This window comes from Chanos chanos, chromosome 4 (assembly GCF_902362185.1).
Source record: "Chanos chanos chromosome 4, fChaCha1.1, whole genome shotgun sequence".
Classification (NCBI taxonomy): Eukaryota; Metazoa; Chordata; class Actinopteri; order Gonorynchiformes; family Chanidae; genus Chanos; species Chanos chanos.
This window is the reverse complement of record NC_044498.1, coordinates 11767156-11792184: the sequence shown is the minus strand read 5'-3', so window position 1 is coordinate 11792184 and position 25029 is coordinate 11767156. Positions and strand designations below refer to the sequence as shown.

Genomic DNA, 25029 nt, shown 5'->3' with positions numbered 1-25029 from the left:
ATCCTAGTTTTGTGATGTCTTGTTCCTGGTCACATAGACATTCGTCTGTTTGGCCTGTGTTTGGCCCAAGCTGCCTATAGGATGCACATGCTTTGTCTTAAGGAGGTCAAGGGTCTCGAATAAGGCACGACATCGTTGACATTTGCCATTTAAATAACAAATAACATTTCAAACAAAAGAAGTAATGATTGTGGTTTAGATGTCTACTCAATGGGTTACTGAATGTCAGAAACAGTTGCCACTAATTAAGGGGGATTCACATGAGGTGATGAGGATGTTAAATTTCTGTTTGTTCTGTAGTGGGACTGCACCCATTGAAGTGACAAAAGGACCCTTAGTCTGAGGCAAGAATCCACTGGTAACCACAACACATCTCTTACTGCTCAGTCAACACTATAAAAGAAAATATGTGCTTAATGATCATTATCGATGGTGTAATGTGGAAATGATAGCTGCTACAACTGCCACTGAGAAAGGAAGGACGTTCCCTGCTGGGTGATGGGCTTCTCCATTCAGTCCATTCATCGACTTTTGTACTAGCTCTTCACTTATCATCTTACCCATCTGAAACGCTGACAACAATACCTGATTTTTTAATGTGTTTTTTGTATTCTTTTGTTCCTGGATTCGGTTTACCCGAAAAGTGAGGTTTACAAAAGGAGAGCTCTGAAGGATTACTCGAAGACCAGGACCTCTGATGATGATCATTTTTGTTGTGATTTGGGAGAGACCTATTAGGTTTGGGAAAAGCCACCTGCTAGTAGATGTCATTTGTCAGACAGCAAATGATGACTTGAAGAATGTGCTGTACCTTATTTTTCTGGAGTTCTTGATTATAGCAACAAATTCATTACCAGGTCTCAGGAAACCTGTTTTTCACTGTTCAAAGATGCTTGTGTAGACACTTGGTTCTGCTTGTGTAGAAACATTGTCTGTTTTAGAAGATAAAAAATACAATCAAATCAAATGAAAATTGCAAAAAAAAAAAAAAAGCCGGGCCGAGTTTTGGAAGATCGTGGAGATTCTTACTCCTTTAGTGTGTTTCCTTACTATGGCTCAGTGTCATATCAAGTAGAGCTGACCTAGGCAGATATCCACCATCCTCAACATATTTTCTAGAAGCTGATAGGCCTCTCTTTGCTGGTTCAGAACTGTAAGATCTATGCAGAACGAGAGAGGCTGATTCTCTTCAAGTTCCAAGAACTTCAACTCAGGGAAAATCTGTCTCATTTCAATGATATCCTTCTACTCAGGCTGAGCAAAGAGGAGCTACATAAAAACACACTGGAGAGAAAAACGTTGGAATGCTAATTTGTTAAAAGGGGTTGTACAAAACACAAACAAATGTTCTGGTTTAAACAATATTGGGGGATTCTATATATTTCTTCTATAGAGGTTATATCCGTGCGCTGAGTATGAGCACACTCCTTCATATTTAGACACAGTAAGATCATTATTATCAACACATTCTTTTGAACATTCTTTGCACTACATTAGCGTACTTGGAGGCATTTGTGAGCTGCAACAGTTGCCAAAACTCTTGACAGTTCCAAGCATCCCCTCTTCATATCGACCATGTCAGAAAGACTCTTCAGTCATTTTAGTTTCTTCAGAGACCTAGAACATTTGTCCTCGTCCCGTTCTGTGTATGTTTCACAGTTTCCTCTCTCAAACATAGTCTCGCTCAGAAACAGTCAAACCAAGAACAGGGAGATGAGGAACTACTTCCTGCAGCTGTCTTGCTAGGTCAGCACGTTATCCAAATACTCATGCAAAAATTGAAAGAGCTTTAACGGGTCATTCGTGAAGTTCATTATATATTATATATTAAACTCTCACATCCATAAAATCCATTTTACAGTGAACAGGTAGAAAATAAAAGTGATTGGATGATTCATTCCTGAAGATGACTCATGCTTGTTGGTAATTCTACTGAAAGTTTTGCCCCTGACTGAATGTGAATTTGGGTGTGATTAGGGTGTGGTGTTTATTGGAGGTTATTGCGCGATTGAACGGTTGAACATGTACGATTACTCACGTGCATGGCTCACAGGAGCCCTTTTCCCAAATTCACCTACATCACTGACAACCACTGCACACTGTATCTATAACTGTCCACCTTGGACCAGCTCATCTGTCATATGCTCCATTCGGTCCGAATTCCTCTTGAGGTGGAGCTATGAGTATCGATGCAAAGAGAAAAAAAAGAGAGGGAGAGAGAGAGAGAAAGAGAGAGAGAGAGAGAGAAGGCATGTCCATCAAGAAAAAAGTTCAGACAGACTTGTGACGCTCTCAGCTGAATTTGCTGTGTAATGTGATAAATGCTGGTTGTGATTTATTATACTCATGACTATCTATAAATAAACATGTAGCATACTTGCACTTGAATTGGAGTGAGAGCAAAAAACAGGTAACTCCAGTCATAATTTACAAATGCTTGTATAACTATGTGTATACCTCACTAACCGTACGATTGCATTGCTGCATGCTTTAGGAGGGAGCGACTAGAAGTGCCATGTGAACCAATCAGCTTTGTTCAGCATTTGCCCAGGAATGTACCACTGACCATTGCCATGGAGACTAACTCTGCAATGCTCAGAGTTGAGGACATCAAAGTCAGGGTCAAGAGTCAACAGAACAGTCAGATGCATGTACACAGAAACAAAAAGACACTCAAAACCTTATACACAGAGTCAAAAAGACACTCAAAACCAGACAGAAGGTGAAAAAGAGGAAAACTCAGACAAGAGCGAGTATAAAACATAGATAATGAAGATACATGCAAACTGACGGAAAGAAAAAAGAAGAGTCGGCAGGGCGGTAAACATGAAAAACGTATTGCCAGTCAGGTGTTTGATCCTGCTGAAGCAAACAGACTGAAAGAAAAGAAAGAAGGGGAAATACAAACGTCTGCAAAGACAAAAAGGGCCAAGCTCATGCTAAAATCCTTATGTTCTTTTTTTTTTTTTTTTTTGAAAATCATCTTATCCTCTATTAATTATTTCCAGCACAGAAAGAGTTGCTGAAGGAGTGAGAATGTGCTGACATCGCTTAATTGACAGGTGACAGTCAACAGAGCAGACATCGGGAGGCAGCTGTGGCCTAACGGTTCGAGATGCGGGCTTGCGACTGGAAGGTTGCTGGTTCAGTCCCCCTGGACCGGCTGGAAAAGCGTGGGCGGGGGGAGGGGGTGAACAGTGCTTTCCCCTCCCTCAACATCCACAGCTGAAATGCCCTTGAGCAAGGCAGTTAACCCCCCAACTGCTCCCTGATCATGGAGATTCTACTCTGTTCCATATGGTCAATGATGAAAGCCAATCTGGCCCCATAACTCAGAAATCAATGGACCAAAAGCATTCTCAGCAAAACATAGCCTGGTTTTTACGCTTCCGATGCTTAGTCTTCCAAACTTAATTCGGGTGACTTGACTCAGCCCTTTAGGCAGAGGTCTGACGTTGGAGATGACCCCTGCACCTGGCTGATATTAAGCCAAGGGTCCTAAAAAGATTGTTTTAGAAGGAAAAACTCCTGATGAATAAGTGCCATCACTGACGCCAAAATGGCACCAATTGAATGCCTGCCAACTTTTCACTGAAAACTCACTTTATCTGCTCTCTCTCCCTTTTTTTTTAATTGGACGTGCGCTAAGTTCTATATTGTTATGCATTTTAATTTTTTTTTTTGAAAAAAAGAACATTACTGATCTGTCAGAGAATTAAATTGATCTTTTCCTTTAGACCCCAGTGGATTGTGGGTATTACGCCCATGTGGGCTGTGTGAAAGCCCAGTGGTGTGACTGAGACATGCTGTTCCTGCAGTTCAGAGTTCAGTGGAGCGAGAGCACCCTCTACTAAACACGATTCAGATGGATGAGAATCATTATATTCTTCCTCTAACTGACTCCAAAACGGTGGAATAATCCTTCAAAAGCCTTGAAAACTGCTGAATGCCTCCCAATTTTCCACTTATAATCAAAAGCTTACCTTTTCAGTTCATTTTTTTTTAAATCAGACTGGCTCTAATTACTATAGCACTGATTTTATACTAAAACAAATTTAAAAGGAACTTACAGGAACTGTTTATCACTTCATAAAACCTTTGCCATAATCAGTCTCTTTTCGGGTGACTTGAGACCACCTATCCAGTGTCCTCAGCACATTCTCACTCCTTCAACTATGCCTCACAGTACTGTGTCATTTTTTATCATTGAGCTGTATTCCACATCAGCTAGTGTATATTGGACATAATTTACATGATTAAGTTGACAATAGGCCCTAGTGGACTGTGGGTTCTAGTCTTATGTGGTCTGCATCACAGCAGAGTGGCACAATGGATCTGTGCTGTACCCATAACCCAGGGGCTGATCTATCCTAGTCAGGGTTCGGAATTTTTTACTGTAGTTTTTAATCAGATGGTATTTCAGTTGGTACTGACATAATGTTTGTTCTGTTTTACTCAACATGAATGCATGTGACAAAACTATTGTAACTGTAACTGTAACTTACTGAAGTTTTGAAATGGTTCACCATGTTCAGTAATCTGTCATCTCTACACAGTAATTTCTCTCCCATCCAGTAGTGTACCTCACAAGTAATTGTCTGAAAATGTGTGAATGCAAAAGGATGCAATACTCAAAAAATTGATTTGCATTTTGCAGATGTCATAGCCTGGGGGACCAGTAAGCCCATGAACTACCAGGGTTTTAGCGTTTGGACCAAATTGCTGAAGACCCCTCTGTTTTTTCAATAAAAGCTGTGTTTCAGTCTGAAAAGGTCTAAACATATCCACACATATTAAAAAATGATCTTTAACTCTGGGACAAATAGATATTTGCAGTGATGGTGCTGTGTTTGGAGGTACAGTGAGTGTGAGAATTTGAGTAAAATTGGGATTAGCACTGTCAAAGGTTGGTTCTACTCTGTCTGCTTTAACGTCTTACATTACATTACTTTGTGCTGGACTCTTACACCCTACTGTTTTACTTAACCAAGAGAAGAACCCACACATTCTGCCCCAAATACTGTGAAACAGACATCTGTAGTGGGAAGATTAAGGGGACCATTTTCACCAAGTCTGTGACAACAGTGCACACAGTGTAATGGAGTCTCATAGGCCAATGCACATGCTAATGATGTGCTAAGCAAACTGATGTCATAAAGTTTCCAAACACTGACCCATTGAAAAGCAATGTTAATGGGGAAAATGTCAGTATTTGGCATAACTGCAATTCCATCGTCTGTCCAAGTGGGGTCACCATTTGTCTATTTTCAATTCTAATTTTCATTTTTCAACGTGACCTCGCAGATGTCATTTCATTTAAAAATGCTGCAAGTAAGGCTGAAATTCATAAATTGTTACGGTAAGGAATTGGGTTAGTGTTAGGAACTGTAGCACTGGAGCTACTCACACAAACCTTCCATTGTCCTTTTACATGGTTATCAAATTAATAGAGCATTGATGCTGAACAATGACATTTAAAAAAAATGTCACTATTCATTCTGTTCTTCATAAAGTCCAGTTGGGATTACAATCTCCTTGTGACCAGTGGTAAATAGAGTATGTGGTCCAGTTAACCTAATCCTTTGAGGCACTTCTGCTGTGTGTGTATGTGTGTATTTTCATGGTTTGCCTTTTGTCTATTTGATGAGTGTCTGATGTTTGTGGAGAAGTCTCAGTTTGTCCCTCGTCTGCTGAGATAAGAGAAGAGTCTGATGCTGATGCTTATGCTGGGGTGAGACTGTACGGTCAGCATATTCACATACAGCAATAAACATATATCAGATTATGTCAATGGTTGTCCATGCATTAAAATGCTTCGTTTTCTTATGGCCACGGATCAGATGGGTTTGATTGAGTGAAGACATAATAAATGTTGCACTGAACAATGGGGTGAATATATTTGTTTTATATTTCTTATATTGTCTATGTGAGCACCCTGGTAACAATTAAAAGCAGGAACATAAAGGGAGTTATTGCCATTAAGAGAACTGAGACAAGCAAAATTAGTCAGTATTTGGTATTCTCGTTATATTCAGATTTGCAGCTTGAAGATCTTTGATGTCTTTCATAGGCTGAGCTTTTTCATTTCATTTCATTAAAAAGGACAGGTGCAGTGAAAATGATACCGCGCCCCAGTGTTTGAACCTCGGCATTACCACCAGGTGGGATGTGTGTTGCTATGAACACAACTGGCAGTGTTCTGGGCTGGTCACCCGGACAGAAGCATGCTCTTTGCCAATATATTCAGTGACTCCTAGCATCAATGGGGATTTCATGGCACGCAAATCTAGAGAAATCTTGCATCAAGACTGAGTGCCCTAGTTCTCACCGTCCCACACTGGCAGCAATAATGCAGTGGTGGAGGAAATAAAACAATAAAGCGAATCAAGTATTCCAAATTAGGAAGACGGGGAAAGATTTTTAGCGTTTAAGTCTGTATGCAGTTTTTGCTCTGTGTTGACGCACATGTTACAGTGAGTTTTGTGTCTATGTGTCTCTGCTCAGGTGTGTGTGTGTGTGCTCGTATAAGTGGAAGAACAACCATTCTTTCTCCTTTGAAATTTTCACCTTGACAGAAAGGTTTTGACCTCCTTCCACTGTATCCATGTTGTATCCATGTAGTTGTGTGTTGTATCCATGCATGAGTGAAACATGCTCTTTTTTGAGAAAGCATTATTTGAACACAAACATCATCAATCTGTATCATCATCATCATCATCATCAAAATCTCACTCAAAGAGTTAAAAAAATCTGCTTAAGAACTTCCTAACCTCTATTAAATAAGGTACCAGTCAGTTTATTGAATTTCACGTTCAGTATGTTGAAAAATATATCACAGTTAGAATGATACATTTAGGATGTTGTGATTTACACTGCAAACAACTCCTGGGAAATAATACTGAATTTATGCAATGAATCAAACCAAAATGTTGCATTATTCAAAATTCTTAATGAATTTAATACTTTTCAGTCGAAATGAAAGTACCAGTTTCTAAACAAACCCAACAATCAGCAAGTGAGACACAGTTATTCTGACATGAAGAAGATATTCTCTCTTTCTCTCTCTGTGACATAATCATTTCAGTCTGAATAAACATTAAATAGACATTTTTTTATGTTACATTAATACTTTACACATGAATAAAATACACATTAACATGTACAGATGAATATCAGATTTAAGTGCATTTTATGACATGATATATACGTTAAGATATAATGCCCTGCTTATGAAAAGGATTATTATTGCATCTCTATCAAAGTGACCACTTGTCTGTATGATTTCCATCAGCACAGTTACATAATCTGTGTGTTTAGATCACAAAATCTCCTTATGCTGAAACATGCAGGGTTCACGTAAGGAGTTACAGTTGTATGTTTGACCGCTGGTACTCAAGAACAGCAGGAGAACAGCAATAGGCAACACTCATCTAGACCTCACATGTTAAACATCTAGACATTATTCGTGTTTTAACAAAATATATGTCAACTTTGTCGTCTATATTTGCACAGTTGTTTTAAAACCTTCCATAAAATATAAGTATTAAAATATATAGGAACTGGCAACACTTACAACAAATACAGTGTGTGTTCTTTGTGTCCCGCTGTCGTCCATTTGGTCGACTTTGTGTTCAACATATAAAGAATACAAGTGTTTAGGAATTGCCATTGTATCTTTAGCACAGCTATAAAATGTGAGTCTACAGAAAACGACTTGGTCCTAAATAAGTTTTATCCGGGCCCTTGTTCTTCAGCGGTTTCAGAGAAACTGCACAGTAAAATGGATCATACAGAACTATTCAGTAAAACTGCTGCCATAAAAATGGTTGGTCATGATTCTGATGGAAAATACAACAAATAAATGTCAAATATTCTGTTAGTTTAACACTTGAAAACCTATTTTCAGAAGGTTATAGAACACTTATTACATACATATATTTTTGAACGTCTTGAAAATGCATTTTATCTCTGTGATTAGAAAATATGTTAGATTTGGAACTGCGTGAATGGACAGTGATATGGCAGAATGATATGCTAGTCAATTTATAACTTTCTAACAGACTACGGGTGATACTGGTGATTATTAACATTTTGTTGTGACTTTTATATGAAGTGCTTATGTTTTTTTTTAGTACATACATTTTATAAATCAACATATATCTGATACTGACAAAGATTTTCAAAAGGATAGTAATCTACTCTCAAAAAATACAAAACATACAAAATACATACTATTGTAAAACAAAAGTAGCTCAAAATTGTAAAATTCCTACAGGTGAAAACTAAGTTGGACCATTAGACCAGAACTGGCATTACTGCATTTTAAAACAACCGTGTTTACACACACACACACACACACACACACACACACACACACATACACACACACACACACACACACACACACACACATGCCGGCACACACATACATAAAGAACATGAACAATTACTTGGACACAAAGATTGACATGACAGAAACGTACAGTAGTGCAGGGCAGTGGCACAATACAGTGTGTTTTTTTTTTAAAATCAGTGTGACAGAGATTAAACATCACAAACTAGTCTCTCTGTCCAAGTCTTTTTCATCATCCTCCACACTCTCCACTATTCTAGTTCTGGTCCCCCCCACAGGAGAACTGAAAAGAGAAAGAGAGAGACAAAGAGAAATGAGTGACATTTCATCCTATGACACTGTATGACTAGCTCAACACTTGGCAAGAGTTCATTCTCATGCCCCTTTTAAAGGTTTACATAAGAGATCATCTCTTTCTCTCACTGTTACTGGGCTACATTACTCCTCAAACCAGCTCTTGCTAGTTGATGGAGTATCAGCATGTGAAGGCTTATAGGAACTGTAATTAGAAGCAAAAGCATCATGCCAGCATGCTCAATAATACCAGTATCCATGACCTTATGACTAAACCTTGCAAAATGACTCATGCTTGTTCACTGAACTGTGTCATGCATCTCAGTCCCACAAACTCATGCACCTGACCCTCCCATCATGCTTTGCGCTGACCAAAACCAGAACACCCACATACAGCCCACAGCCCACAGTCAAACAGGTGTGACAGCAGCAGCGTCATGGCCGGGAGAATTTTAATGCAGTCCTCATCAGCTCAATATAAAGCCAGTTTCTTTAATATCACACCGTCTTTGCCTGGCAAACACGCAGGTGTTTTAAGTCTAACTAACAGTTCAAAACGTGCGCCAAGATATTTTTTAACTGTCTCCAAACCAACCCTTTCTTTCTTTCTTTCTTTCTTTCTTTCTTTCTTTCTTTCTTTCTTTCTTTCCTTTAAAATGGGCTCTATATCAGGCATGACGAACTGCATTACTGGTCAGTGCCAAACTAAAAAAGAAAATGGACCACCATGACATGCCGGCGGCTGTGGTTGGGGGTCTTACCTCTGAAAAACCTGCATCTGAGTGATTAGGATTGGGAGCTTATGGGTGATACAGAATGACAAGTTCAGTTAAGAAAGGAGCAATAGTCAGAAGATCTCCACTGAGACTGAGCAGAGTTTTTCTGATTATCACACTACAGAGGAAATTACAGGAATACGGTTTGAAACGCAGGGACTTTAGGGGAATTCGTTTATTTATAAACCATCACACTTAGAATATTCACAGGGCAAGTCTTGTCTGTCGTTTCACACTATGCACAGAATGTGGTTCAGGTGTTGAAGTTCAAGGGGCAGAAAATGCTACGCAGTGGACCTGTACCAAATACTAGAGGATTACGAGTTCGAGTCCCTACCCCTCAGAATGGCACCCTTAAAAAAACATCAAGCGCGCTCAATAGTCCCATTGTGGTTAAATAAAGGACTAAAAATCTACTGAAGGAGTCATGAGACTAAGCTTCTTTCCTTTTACTCCACAGCCTAATCTGCGGTGAACCCAGGTAGCCTGTTCAGGGAAGACCTTGAATAACCTTTCACATTTTGTATTCATAAAATATGAATGTAAAGCAGTAGGATATAGTACTGATCTTGCCTGATGCATAAATACATGTTCAAAGTTTCCCATATGATATTGCTTTACTGAGCCTTAACAGAGTTACTAAACACTGAGCAGAGACTGCCTTCCATTAAAGAGTGTATAAATACTTTAAACGTTTCATCACGTTATGAATTCCAACCTTTTTGAGCTTTGATCTTTTTTGGCGTTTTCTGTGTTGAGACTTTTCCACACATTTCCGAAAGAGGCTTTAGTCATCTCGTCCGAAATGTTTACAGTAGATGGGTCATCCCTGACAACAAAACAGAAAACAATAAACATCACTCATCTTACACTAACACACTGTATCTCAAAAAGCGAATGTCTACAGCATTCAACAGCACGTTATAAGTGTCTGTAACTTATGATGTCATGCAGGTCAGATTGTCGGCATAGTCTGTGACCTAAATGAGACTTGTGACAACATATGTAACCCTCCTGTAATCAAAAGCAGTCCGATCACATACTTGTAATGTCCCTCCAGTGGGACTTGCACAATGACTTCGTCCTCTAAGACAGTGTTCTGATCCTCCTGAGAGAGAACATCAGTTTCCTATTAGAACCCACAAATGTCTGAACCACGGGAACACAGAGAAACGTGTTCTTTTCTAAAATTAGTTTAAAGCGGCTAGGATTGTGCAGAAGCAGTCGACAGCTGAGGGGGAGAAAGACGAGACAGCACCTTTTGTTTCGCGTCCTCCAGTTTCTTCTTTTTGCTCTCGGGCATCAGGTCGTCCAGCCAGCTGAGCTCTCTCTTAGAGAAGATGAAGTCCAACAGCTTACGAATAAACACGAGAGCCAAGACCTGACGCAGAGTGCAGCACACAAAACATCACTTCACAGCGCATCCAAACAAAGCTTGCAGCGGTATTAACAGAGAATGGAGCCTGCCAGCCTGACTTTGGAATCAAGTGACAGTTACTAATTCAATTCATTTTGAACTACAAAAGCATCTGAGAGCTGAGACGGTGGATGTAGACTGATGGTCGTCAAAACGGCCCAGACATGTAGACACATGATGTAACGTTCATATAGACAGTAGAACCTTCCTCGGTGACTCTCGAAACTGCACGCCACAAGACAGAGACAGAGAAAGACACACACGCGCGTGCCGGAGCAGACACAGAGACAGGCTTTACCATCATGGGGAAGACGATAGCTGCTCTGGAGGTTTTGATGATCCACAGTAGGACCAAACAGCTGAGCTGGATGATGGTAAACAGGTGAACCTTTCTCAGAGGGACATGCCGCAGGTAAATGAAGTCTGGCTGATGTTTTGCGGGCATGAAAAACAACCTCAGCCGATCAAAGAACTGCAAACAGACCACCAACACATACCACTTTACTCATCTAGAACGTGGAGGACGATCCAGTTTTTTTGGTTTACCAGTTTGAAATTAAAAATCTGACATTACACATTGTTTTTCCTTTACAAAACACAATGAACAAACTTGAAGTCTATCCTTGGTACTTCAATGTGAAGCACAGAGACATTTCGGACGTCTATAAACCATGTCAAAATACTCATAGTCCATAGGGTGATATGGTTTGTGCTGTTTAATATAACAAAGGATTGTGTGAAAAAAAATGTGGATGTAACTGAAGCACCTGTATTCCCCGGAGTGACGAGGCTCCCATATACAGGAAGACTCCATACAGAACAGGCATTGGAATAAACTAAAAATAGAGCACATTTTAAACAATCACTGCAAGCTCTTGATCAGATAAAACACATGTAATCTGACTACCAGTCTACATAGTGCAGGCAGAAGTCGAAGAGAGAACAGACATGAAACAGGGCTCTCTGCCAAAGCTTAGCTATTCTACATATTCATGAAGCCTTCTCCCCCTCTGCGTTTTTATCCCTGGACTAATCCTTCAGAGCAATAAAAGAATCCATGTGTCTTTAGTATCTTCTTACAGGGAGGTAGAACACTGTGTATTTGACTGTTTACCTCTTCCCATATAACAAGCCATAGCTTCTCCTGTCTCTTCAGACAGTTATTATACCCCTGTTCACATCTACACGTACCGTATTGTACAAATACTCATACAATTTCATTGCCATATGTGATGCACATTAATGTTGCATGTACTACCTCACACACACACGCACGCACACACACATGCATATTGTTTGTCTTGTATATAATCTGTATATTGTGCGTTTATTGTGTATTGTCTGTGAATAACGTGTACATTGTCTGTATATTGTCTGCATTGCTAGAGAGACACCAACTGCCGGAACCAAATTCCTTACGTAGGTTAACACATTTGGTCAACAAATCTGATTCTGATTCTGACAAGTGTTTTATTAAGTTTTAGGACACAAACAAATATGTCCAATTGTGTCAAAAAATGAGAGATTACTCAATACTCTTCATTAGATTAATGATGCAAATAAAAATTCAAGTGAGATAAGGGTGTCTTTATAAGAAAATTATAATTTATAGAATTACATTTGGGATTCACAATTTTGTTTCTCTGCACAGACATGATTGTTTATGGGGAGTAATGGGATTGGAAGCCAAACGAACCTTTAGCACAGAAGTCATGAAGACAGAGCAGCCCATGAGGAGAAAGATCATAAGACCAGTGAAACGCTGCTCTCTGATTCCCAGAAACTTTGGCTGCTCGCCTGGGGCTGAACATTCAGACTCCAGCTTCAGACTGTTCACGTGGGAGATGGACAGAACTGTGGCTGCCACAAACCATGGCAACCCCATCACTGAACACACTCCCAACATCACTCCAACCACAAACAGGTCCAAGTGGTACCCACAGCCTTTCTGCAGGGAGATGCACACACACACACACACACACACACACACACACACAAAGACACAGACCATCGCATCACATGATATATAGTACAAGCAAGAATCTAAGAATCAAAATACTGTTGTGAGAGAAGTAATGCAGTAGTTATAGTCAGAACAAATCAAGGTAAAAGGCTTCATTCAAAAAAGCAGGGGATGATTCAAACATTTATCTGTAATGAATGTGAATGAGGCCTGTGAGGGACAAACAGAATGTATCAGTACCTTTAGCTTGTGTTCCTTTCTGTTGATGATGACTGCAGTGATCTGCTGATCCATGAAGATGAGGATGGTACAGAGAAGTGCAGGGATGGAGGTCACAAGAACGGTCCACCATGGGTTTGGGCCCAGTGGACTAATCACCCATCCACGGTCGTCTCTGGTTGGCTACAAAGAGGCAAAGTTAGGACATGAGCTCAGTTCTGGATCAAGTACGTCAAACGTGAGTGTGGGACACACAATTCCAAAAAACTTCATAATATGATTGGTTACATCGAAACTTCAACAGGTCTAAAGGTTCTTTTAAGACATAATTGAATGAATAACAGCCTTAGAACAGGACGAATACAACTACTTAAACCATGAGCTGGGAAGATCAGTGGGCATTACACTCAGGTAAACTCACTTTAAACTCGTTGGGAACCTGTAGTTTGGAGGAAGGCACTCCCAGAGCGTAATCTACAATGACCATAGTGAGGATGGTGATGAAGACCGCAAAGTCACTGATGATTGCCCTCACCTGAGGAGTAAACAGGCAGCCGAAATTAAAGAAAAGATATATATATATATATATATACAGATACACACACGTATATTTTCACACACACACACACACGCACACACTTGCCTTGGTAGGAAAGTAGCGGCTTGTCTTGAACTCTTTAAGGAAGGAGGACATGGCGACGGTGGAAAAGAACAGGATGACGGACCAAAAGAGAACATCGGGAACGTAGGGTCCATGATGACCACAAGCACTGCCCACGAACTCCCCCTTATTCTCAATGCATTCCTACAATACACAACCCATTTTCATATTACACCTTACACTTTCATATTACACCTCATACTACAACTACAATACACGACCCATTTTCATATTACACCTCACACTTTCATATTACACCTCATACTACAACTACAATACACGACCCATTTTCATATTACACCTCACACTTTCATATTACACCTCATACTACAACTACAATACACGACCCATTTTCACATTACACCTCACACTTTCATATTACACCTATAATACAGATATGCCTGGATTTCTCTTCTCATGGCATTTCTACAACACACAATCCACATACAAAGTACATAACGTCTTTATAATAATACCACAGAACTGCACACTTCTGTGCATCAGACGTCTGTACATCAGACACTTGTAAAACACAGTACATAACATATAACCTGTATACATTACGCTCTATATGTACTCCAAACTATAATGCATTTCTGCACCAACATATTCAATATTTTTCTAAATTGCGGGAACATACCTTAAAAGTTATAGATTTGACAAGGCCTTAATTAAATGTTCATTTTTAATTTAATTTATTTTTTAATTCTATTTTTTATTAAAAGTTCTTAATAAAAGTTTTCGGTGAAGGTCTCAGTAAATCTTTGGCCTCTTTAGTTAACTTAGAACTGAAGTAAGACTGTTTTCTGGTAATTTCCTTAGTTGGACGTGTTCTCGCGGTGCAGCTGTCTGCAGCAGTAAAAATCTCAGGTGTGGAGGGAGCCAGCAGGAAAACAGGATGGCATAAAACGTGGGAAGATTTGCCTTTTTAAGCACTGAGAACGGCCAGCGGGAATCCTCATCTGAGCCTGGATGATGAGCATTTGACGTACTGTCCTACTGTGCCAGTCAGCGGCGCGCGCACACACACACACACACACACACATGCACGCAGGCAAACACACAACAGCCGACACCAGCGTCACATGCAGACACGCATAATCACACAGAGTATTAGTCATCTCACACACATGCACACATAATTCAGACCACTCACATGTATGCATGCATTACCAGACACACAGACACACTCTATTTTCTCCTTTTTGAAATTCTGTGACAGTTAAATCCTATAAAAACCAGCCTTTGTGTCCTTAATCTCCATGTAGGAGGTGAGGGGATTTAAAAGAATTTCCCCTCTCAGGATACAACAAACGATATCACTGTCTTGCTCCACTTACTTTCAAGGCCATAACATGACTGAAATTAAAACCGGACTTGAAGCTCCAGTTCCAGAGCCGACTCCCACAGAAACAAACAAACACACACAAGAGAAACACACACAAGAGAAACACAGACTGTATGTCTTCCCCTTACCTTCACATTCAGGCTTAACCAGTCCACCTCCGAGCTGGTGATGTTCTTTTCCTGCCAGTAACGTAGCGTGGCATTGCTCGGTTCTTTTGGCTCCGTACAAGCACAACTAGACAGACAGACACACACACACACACACACACACATACACACACACGCCTTCAGTTAGACAAAGTCCCTGTATCTTTAACTCCATTTAACAAAAAACAAAGCAAATCGTAGAACACATGCATAAATGCATAAATCATAGAACAATACACTGTGTTGACAGCTGAAGAGTTAAAGTCACAATAACGCTGATGACACGTATGATAAGGATGACAGAATGTTAAGTGATGAGCAGTACTGAGTGGGGGAGCTGTCAGGTCCACACCACAGACTGGTCTCTACTCACGAGTACTGGGTGAGTTTGTTGAGGTCATTGTGCATGTTGAAAGGGTAGGACTCCCCCAAGTGGACAAGTTTTTCCAGTGCCTCATAAATGAAGATGATGCAGATGAGGGAAGCAAAGGCTTCCTCTGTGAAGCGTGTGATGTAACACACCAGCGAGCTTGCATCTGTGGCTACCAGAATGAGACAGAAGAAGGCTGTCCAAAGGCCGATGCAGGTGCGTAAGGAGAGGTAGGACAGGCCGTAATCTCTGTACATAAAAAAACAAAATCACACACACACACACACACACACACACACACACACGCAACACAAAAACGCAAGAGAGTAGTATCTGTGAGAAACACACTCATACAAGCTTACAGTAATTACAAATGTGAAAAAGGCCAAAAACACATTACCACAATATCCCATGTGCATATCTCAACAAAGATATTCTATCTAAGAAAGCTGTATGTACATGAATGAAGGAAAGACTCACTTGCAGAATTTAAAGAGAATCTTCTCAAACACCAGAACAGGCCCAGTGCTGCCCAGTATGGTGAGAGGCTGGCCAGCAAAGAGAGAGTAGGCTATACCAGTCATAGAGGCTCCGAACAGAGATTCTATGGCACTCTGCATGAGACAGACAGACAACAGAGAGAGAGAGAGAGAGAGAGAGAGAGAGAGAGAGCGAGAGAGAGAGAGAGAGAAAGAAAGAAAGAAAGAAAGAAAGAAAGAAAGAAAGAAAGAGATATGAGCGGAGAGAAAGGGATAAGAAAAACATTGCAGACACCCAACAAAGTTCATGTGAAAAAAAAAAGAAATTAAAATACAAATCAAAACATAACTACATATAACTTCCCTAGTTTCTCAATATTTTTATTTCATCTTAAAAAAATACAAGAACCCCCCACCCCCCCACCCCCCCCCACCCAGTGTGTGTGTGTGTGTGTGTGTGTGTGTGTGTGTGTGTGTGTGCGTGCTCTTACTATGCGTCCCTCGGTGGCTTCCCCCAGTAGCCCTCCAAAGGTGATGACAGGGGACATGCAGGCGCAGTAGAGGAAGAGGAAAGAGGCCAAACACTGAAGACTGATTGCATCTGTGTAGTCTGACAAGTAATGAGGAGCCTTGCGTTTCACATCCAGAACAAAGCCACCAAAAAACCTGGAAATCAGAACGCAAAAACGCAGATTCAGAGTCCGGTAACCAGTAAAACAGACACAAATACGTCTTAAGTTTGGTACAGCAAACAGAAGGTACAGAAAATCTGAAAGCTTTGTCATTTAGACTTGCAGCACAATGATTGTATATAATTTCTATCCCATCTCATCAGTGTATGATTATTAATACATATTATAATAATTATTATAATGATCAAGCTGATTAAGCGTCTCTCCAGGCAAGCAGAACATCTGAATGTTAGGGGAGTGCTGGGGGTGTGTCTTTGGGGGCAGGCCATGCTCTGATGAATATTAACACAGAAGAAACAGTGATTTAGTGTGTGAACTTGGAACAGGACAACAAGGAGGATGGGTTCTGGAGAGAGACCCCCAGGCCCCGTCTGTCCATTTAGAGAAAAAAAAACTAAATTTAAGGCTAAGCAAGGAATGAAAGAACAAAAGAAGTAGAAAAAAAAAGACTAGAAAGATTGAGAGTCTGAACAGCCCATCGTCTATACAAACATGACTGAAGGACAACCCCTCCCTCCCCACAGATACACATGCAAATTCAGAACCGCTTTCTGGCATACATGTACACACACACACACACACACACACACACACACACACACACACACACCTCCCAGTGCGCTGTAATTCTGGGCCTCCATGACCACCGTGTTCTTCTGCCTCTCCCATATCAGTCACTCCATTCGGTAAAGGAGGATTTTTCCTCTTTTCCTGCGGATGGGACAGTGGCCATGCATTACCCAATCAACACTGCGGCTCATTTCAGCACAGTCACATTGTCATTAGTCATAACAGTCCTTCAAACAGTCTCATGTCCCATTCACATCCATACAGTTCTATGGGTAGGGAAGCAATATCACAGGTACGGGTTGGCCTGTGCTCACCTGAGAGGGTACATTTTTTGGCGGTTCTATCCTGATGGTTGGATCCCACTCTCCAGGAGGCAAAACTGTTACCTGGTCCAGGAACTCATCGATACCAGCCACCAGGTCATTGCGGTCCTTTGCTTTATATGCCACGTCATGGAAAACCTACGAGGGAGAAGATTAACAGAAAAGCAGATGGTAATGGTACACAGGGACAGCAAAGCAGAAAAAAAAGGAGACAACAGAGAAAACAGCCAAACAGATAGATAGACAGACAGATAGATAGATAGATTAAGTACATTTACAAGAGCTATGGCACTGGAATTTGTATGTTTGTGGAATATTTGTTTGTATATTTGACATTGACATGAACTGACCAGTTAGCTACTACAGGTCAGAGACAATTACAAAGAAAAAAACGAAGCAGGCTGCGAAAGATAAACTACTGAAGAATTCAGAGCCTGTAAGAAAAATACATTGGATGAAATCTCATATTAACTGACCTCATCTGTCATTAAGGTTGCGATAGATCGGCCAATCTCGTGGTACTGTGGGCCCTTTCCCACTGGCCCCAGCAGAATAAACAGAAACCTTCAACAGAGGAGAGTACTACGTGTTGAAAACATGTTACATTTCTGAATGTTAAGTTTCCGGTGTGTCTTCATTTTGGATTTTAATTCTGATACCCTCGTTAAGTTCTCAAAGTAAAATGCAGCATCCCATGAAAATTTGATGGATAATAAAGCTGTCTGAATTGAATTAGAGTGAACCGAATGCAAGCTTGGATTAGGGGCAGTAGGATTAGATTACCTGACAGGCCCGAGTTGGTAAGAAACACTACTCTGCGGTGAATACGATTTGCCCATTTGAGGGGTTTACTCACAGACTTTACTATTCACTCTACTGACCTGGTTTGATTTGTGAGGGATTTGTGTGGCTCACGTAAAAAAACAAAAAACAAAAAAACAACAAAAAAAAAACCCTATTTCCTGAACAACAATTGGTTTATGAAAGAAAATAAAAACTGCTTTTGTCACACCACAACAAGAATGCAAAGTTGCTTAGACTGAAACACAAACACTTTCAGATAAAAAGTGGGAAAACAACAAACAAATAGTTTGAGGATTGAGATTTCTGAGCAATCAGTGTTGGAATGTCTCACCTGGTGGTAATAGGCACCTCAGCCAGGCCATTGAGCAGAACAGCGGGTGACAGGCGCACAAAAGCCACCACGGGTTTTTCTAGAAACTCCAGCTCACCCACCAGGATATTCGATGCCTCAGCACCAGGTGGGATCTTCTTCATGAAGTGCAGGTCTATCTACAGGCACACAATGGAATGCCTTGTCTTCAAAACTGTGTTATACCTCTCTCTTAAGGTCACTCAGCAGGGCTGGTTGAAATTCCTTCTCAACCCTGTTCATAAAACCAAATTAAAATGGCACTGCGCAAGGTGGAAGTTTTAAAGCAAACGTGCCAAATTTTCTGAACCGAAACTGAATCGGGTTCTGGTCATTTATGCATTTTGACTCTGACTTTTGGCTCTGCCCTGTTTTATACAGCATGCTCGTGAGCTAAGTAATGTACGTATATGTAATAAACGCATTAAGGATTCTGAGAAAATCTGAATTATAATACCTATTTAAAATAAAAATAAAACTAGACATTGATATGACACCATGTTTAGTCCTGGAGGTCACATCACAGACCCAGTTTACTGAGCAGAGTGACATCATAACTTCTCCAAACAGCAAATATTAGTGGATAATAAAGTATTTCTCCACTCTGTGCTTTTACGTTGATGCCGTAAGAAGCCTTACTTTACTGAAGTCCACTGCACTGTTCTCTCGACTGCCGTCTCCCTTGCCCTCCGCACTAGAGGGCTGGGACTGAGGAGACACCATCTGACCTGGGAACAGCAGAGAGAAGAATGGGTCACTGTACCACTTACTATACATGCTACAATATGTCTCTCCCCAAGCTTAAATGCTAGCCTGAGTTAATCAGTTGTGTCAGCAAGTTCTTGACAGGCGGACTCAAAGTAAATAGGAGCTTACAAAACAAACAGAGGAATGAAAAACTCCAGTATCAAATACGAACACATACATTTTACCACATATTAATACATACATATGACCACTGTCACAGAGAAAGCAAGGGTTATTCAAAGTCTATGGATGCTCCACTGCTGTAAGATGGTAAGTTATGAATGGTTATGAAGAGTAATAAATAATGTATTAGTGTAACCGTTTTATATTTCTAATGTTCTCTAACAGAGGAATACAGTTACGCTACAGTCACTGACTTCACAGAAATGATTTCAGCTCCAAGCAGACATGTCCAACCGGGAGACAGCATTCATATTTAAACACGTAACAGTCAGATTAGAATGGGCAAATTCAAAGTTTGGGATTATATTAAAAGGCCCAGTTCACTGTCAGGATTAAGTGACATATTATCTGTCACACTTCAGGCAGTGTGACACTGAAGAGAACCCTGCCACTTCACACGACCTTGAAAACACATCATCAGTTATAAATTTTGTGCGGTTGGCGGTGTAGCCTGTATGGCATTAAACACCACAAATACTACATGTGGTCTTGGACAGTTCCATTCTGCTTTAAGCACTGGGTTATGGTCTGAGGTTAGTCGGTTGGTTAGATTTCCATCGAGTTGCCTGAGCAGTCTTCATCTGGGTCCATGAGAGGGACTGGGTGGTAACCCTGCTGGGTAAGTCCCATGCTGTAGGGGGCGCTGAGGCGTTTGCTCACAGATATGAGGGGTTTGTAGGGTCGGAGGGGTGCATCCGGGGGTACGAGAGGTGTGGACAGAGGAGGGGCGGCAGGAGAGGTAGAGAAATGCTTAGGACAAAGGGGAGACCAGAGACTGCAGGAGAACATGCGTCTGTCTGTCCAGCAGCCCGCTTTGACGGCAGACCACACAGAGGACTTAGGGGTGGGACAAGGGGGTGGAGGAGGTGTGGCTAGACATCCATACACATACAAGAGGGGAGAAAAGACACAGACAAAACACTAAAAAAACAGGGTCACACACGGACACAAACGTGAATGCAATGTAACACTCAGAGCAATCGGTGATACACATTCAACACACAGTCATCCAAATCATTGCTATGACCATAACAAAAAACTATAAATTATTAACCAGCAGGTGCTTTTAACACGCTGGTAAAAAAAAAAAGAAAAAGAAACACACTCCCACATTTGAACGTGTGTGTCTGTGTGTGTGTGTGTGCGCGCGCACGTGTGTGTGTATGTCTGACAACGTTGTGACTGTTACCATTCTTATCCATTGAGTGTGGCTCAGACTGCTTCTTGCCAATGTCGGCGAATGACCTGACGATGGGGATGCGGTTGGCCAGTTTCTTCTGGTTCTGATGGTGATGCTGTTTGAGGAGGGCGTTCCTGATCTTTCTACGTACGTCCTCTCCGAGAGTACCTGACGTCTCATGCTGGTCCAGGACCATGTCTACAGAAAACACACAGATAAAGGACAGAAGGAATGACTGTAAAGCCACACTAAATCCATAAATGATGCCAACAGATAATTCCACAAAAATCGTACAATAACTATACAATCTGGACAGTGGCTTTGAATGAGCAGTAAAGACCAGTGTGGTACCTGCTATCTCCTCTAAAGAGTTAGCACGCATGTCCAGCATCACAATGCCATTCAGGATGCAACTTCGCAGCTCAAACAGGCTATGCAGGGACAGCGTGGCTACGTAGGGTTTACTCCACCTCTCTCCTCCATCCTCTACATCCTCCTCAAATTTCAACCATCTACAGACACAGACAGGGAGAGACAGAGAGGGGCGAGGCACACGGGGCAGAGAAAAAGAGAGAGGGCAGATTTTAAATAAATTTACGATTTTACAATCAGAGATCACAAAGAGGGTGAAAGACTGCGACTGTGAGAATTTATCTGGTTGTGTGTGTGTGTGTGCATATGTCGGGTCAAAAGTCCACTGATGCAATACATACAATTCAGATGTTCATTATGTAGTACACTTCAAATCTGAATGGTTATTTTGCTCACTGCTCATGTATGCCAGTTCCTCACAGAGCCAGAACAAACATATGACACGCAACTAGCCACGCCCACATTGACGCAACAGAACCCTTTATTGTTTGGTCTCGACACATTTAAGATGTTCATTCGTGAGTGTGGGTCTACGCTGTGTACAGCTGTTTCGAGCCTGAGCTGTACCTGGCGGTTTCTTTCCACTCTGCGTCCTGTCCCTCCTTCAGACAGATCTCATCCAGCTCAGTGAAGAGCGCGTGAGGAATGTGCTCCTCATCCTCATCCTCCATACCTAACAAAAACTGCACCCTCTGAGACGGAGTGTCAGCTGAGACAGGGGGGAGGGGAGAGATGGAAAAAAAAGAGAGACAGATGAAAGACAGAGAGAGAGAGAGAGAGAGAGAAACAGAGGGAGTGTGAGAGAGCAATAGCGTCAAAGGGAGATGAAAGAGCGGAAACAGATGAGAGTATAAAAAATGGACACAGGATGCTGTAGCTTTAATATTCTAATGAAAAGCATCTATTTTTGTTTGCCTCTCTCTGTCTCTCTCTCTGTCTCTCACACACACAAACACACACACACACAAACACACACTCTCTCTCTCTGTCTATCTCTCTGTGTCACTTTCTTTCACTCTCTCTCTCTCTCTCTCGCTCTCTCTCACACACACTCTCTCTTTCTCTCTCTCTCTCTCTCTCTCATACACACACACACACTCTCTCTCTTTCTCTCTGTCTGTCTCTCTCTGTCACTTTCTTTCTCTCTCTCTCTCTCTCTCTCTCTCACACACACACACACACTCTCTCTCTCTCTGCCTGTCTATCTCTCTCTGTCACTTTCTTTCTCTCTCTTTCTCTCTTGCTCTCTCACACGCACACACTGTCTCTCTCTCTCACATACACACACATACACACACCCACCCACACACTCTCTGTCTGTTTGTCTCTGTCACTTTCTTTCTCTCTCTCTCTCTCTCTCTCTCTCTCTCTGTCTCTGTCTCTCTCTCTCTCTCACACACACACACACACACACACACAAACACAAACACAAACACACACACATGAGCGCACATGTGCACACAAACACACATAATGAATGCAATGATTTAGTTTAATGAGTATAATGGATGTAATGATTATAATGAGTATAATGAATAATGAATGTCTAAATCATGTTTGTGTGATCTCACTGTAGGAGGGAGATTCTCTCCCGTCCTCCGTCCCTGAGTCTCTCTCTCGGGACCTCTTCCTGTGCCGGTGGCCATGGTGTCGGTGACGTCTGTGTGACCTTCTCCCCAGTGGAACATGGACCCCAATATAGAGGGTACGGTGGCCTGGCAAGGACAAACAGAGATGCGTCATTGATGCAAACAATGGTTTTACCAGTTGACAAGGTGGTTTTACCAGTTGAGATTAATACCAGCGTATATAATCACACTATTTTCGTGCGACTATACGGGTTGGCTATGGCAAATGTAACATTAAAAAATGCATTATTTTGGAAAAATGTATGCCACACATCACTGTACTTGGGGTGAAATGTAAGCTGTAGATACGGAGGTTCTGACTATAGTGGTAGAGGATAAAATGATGATCTTGCAATACTTTACTGTGTTAAACTTATAGAGTCAGTCAGTTCATTTTACTTGCATTATGCTTTTTTTTTTTTCTTTTTTTTTTTAAAAAAGGCATTGTAACAAAGCAGCTTCACAGAATGTTGGCTTTGAGACCTCCAGTGAGTGAGCCTGAGGCAGCGGAGCCAAGGAAAAATTCCTTTTTGGCTGAGACAGGAATAGAGGATAAAGTGAACCTGAAACCTTATCAAACTTGACCTAAAAAGGCTTGTCCTCTTTCACGTTTGGCAGTGAGGTTCTGTGGAGAGTGATATCAGTGACTGGTTCTGACTCCGACCTCAGGCGCATACGCCGAAAAGGTTCTTCAAGCGTTGAAGAGTCCAGTCCCTAACCCTACAGTAAGACTACATTTAAAGAGAGTATGTGTGTGCATGTTTGTGTGTGTGTGTGTGTGTGTGTGTGTGCGTGTTTGTGTGTGTGTGTGCGTGCATCTGTAGAGGGCCACACATTTACATGGATACCAGACTTATCTTCTCACATGAGTGACTTGGTCTTATTAAGCTGCCCAAAAAACAAAACAGAAAACATGAAAAAAGAAGTATATGTGAGGGTATATTAGGACATGCTCGGTCTCTCTGTCTCTCTGTCTCTCTCTCTCCCTTCTTCCCACACCTTCTCTCATCCGCCCTCAGTCTGTCCTTCTCTCTCTTTCTGTGGTCTCTTTCACTCATTCACTCTCTGTCATTCCGTCAGAGAGACCAAGGTGAAATGACGTTTATGCTAGGACATTTTCTCAGTGTTAGCATTAATGCCTGCTGTGTAAGATAATGAGCGGAGTGCAATGTTCAGAGAACATTATGTGATATGGGTGAAAATGAAATGCAAGGAATCTCAGACCTTCCAACTCTTCCTTTTCAAAGTTGGTGTTGAGCATTGAACGAGTTCCACCTCTGTCTATCACCGCCTCTTCATCGTTCTTCTGGGAAAGGACAAACAACATCAGAGTACAGGTCACACACAAACACACACACACACACACACACACGCACACACAAAAAGAAACTCTTAGAAACATCCCGATTTTATAGTAAGACGACATTCCACAAACACTAAAATGTAAGCTTATGCTCATATAATTCACCTGCTTCATTTTAAATGCAATGACACCAGGAATCGCTAATGTTAGTACTCACACCAGAAAAAAACTCCATCAGAACATGGATTACAACAGAGATATATGGGCTAGATCAGACCCAAAGACCCATAGTGACACCTCTTCTGGTACCGAATCACATTTTCACCTTTGTAAAAGCAAAATCCTGAACCCTAGTTTTAAGTGCAATCACATCCTCTCTGCCACTTAAAGCATCATATAAAACATATCTCTCCTCAGCAGGAAGCACTGGTTTATGCACAGTTTTCCTCAGTGTGAGCTGAGGGCAGACATCCCAAAATAAGCGCAAGGCTTCATGAGGCTAACTTATCCAGACAGTTGCCATGGCGACAAACCGGGCCCATCACAAGCTGTCCCTTGAACAGATATGACATTGCTTTTAGTCATGGTTTTCTGATAACGGCACCCTCACAAAGACGCTGCTGATCCAGATTAGCGCGACGTAACTCAGCGCTCTCAGATGCATGTAAATAAGCTTTAAAGATATGGAATGATATTGTGTTTAAGGATTATACGTGATTGAACAAAGAGAGCGGTAGAGAGAAACACTGAGAGATATATAAGCATATAGGAACGGGGGGGTTGCAGTTCACCATGCCATGTAATTTGATATGCTTTGCAGTGACCAGAGCAAGCCTTGGGCAACAGGAGTGC

General features: G+C 41.3%; 1 protein-coding gene across 1 annotated transcript; it reads right to left on the bottom strand.

Moving 5' to 3' along the window:
- Positions 1 to 8551: 8551 nt before the first annotated feature.
- slc4a10a (solute carrier family 4 member 10a) lies at positions 8552 to 24174 on the bottom strand. Its single transcript, XM_030772063.1, has 24 exons — positions 24099 to 24174; positions 22818 to 22961; positions 21814 to 21955; positions 21226 to 21386; positions 20884 to 21072; positions 19404 to 19492; positions 18747 to 18904; positions 18088 to 18175; positions 17603 to 17749; positions 17329 to 17429; positions 16518 to 16692; positions 16028 to 16161; positions 15551 to 15796; positions 15160 to 15265; positions 13666 to 13827; positions 13444 to 13557; positions 13044 to 13205; positions 12537 to 12788; positions 11608 to 11676; positions 11139 to 11312; positions 10682 to 10804; positions 10467 to 10531; positions 10142 to 10252; positions 8552 to 8636 (listed from the first exon to the last, which is right to left on the bottom strand). The coding sequence occupies exons 1-24, from the start codon at positions 24133 to 24135 to the stop codon at positions 8552 to 8554; spliced, it is 3234 nt and encodes a 1077-aa protein (XP_030627923.1). The 5' UTR covers positions 24136 to 24174.
- Between the last annotated feature and the right edge of the window lie 855 nt (positions 24175 to 25029).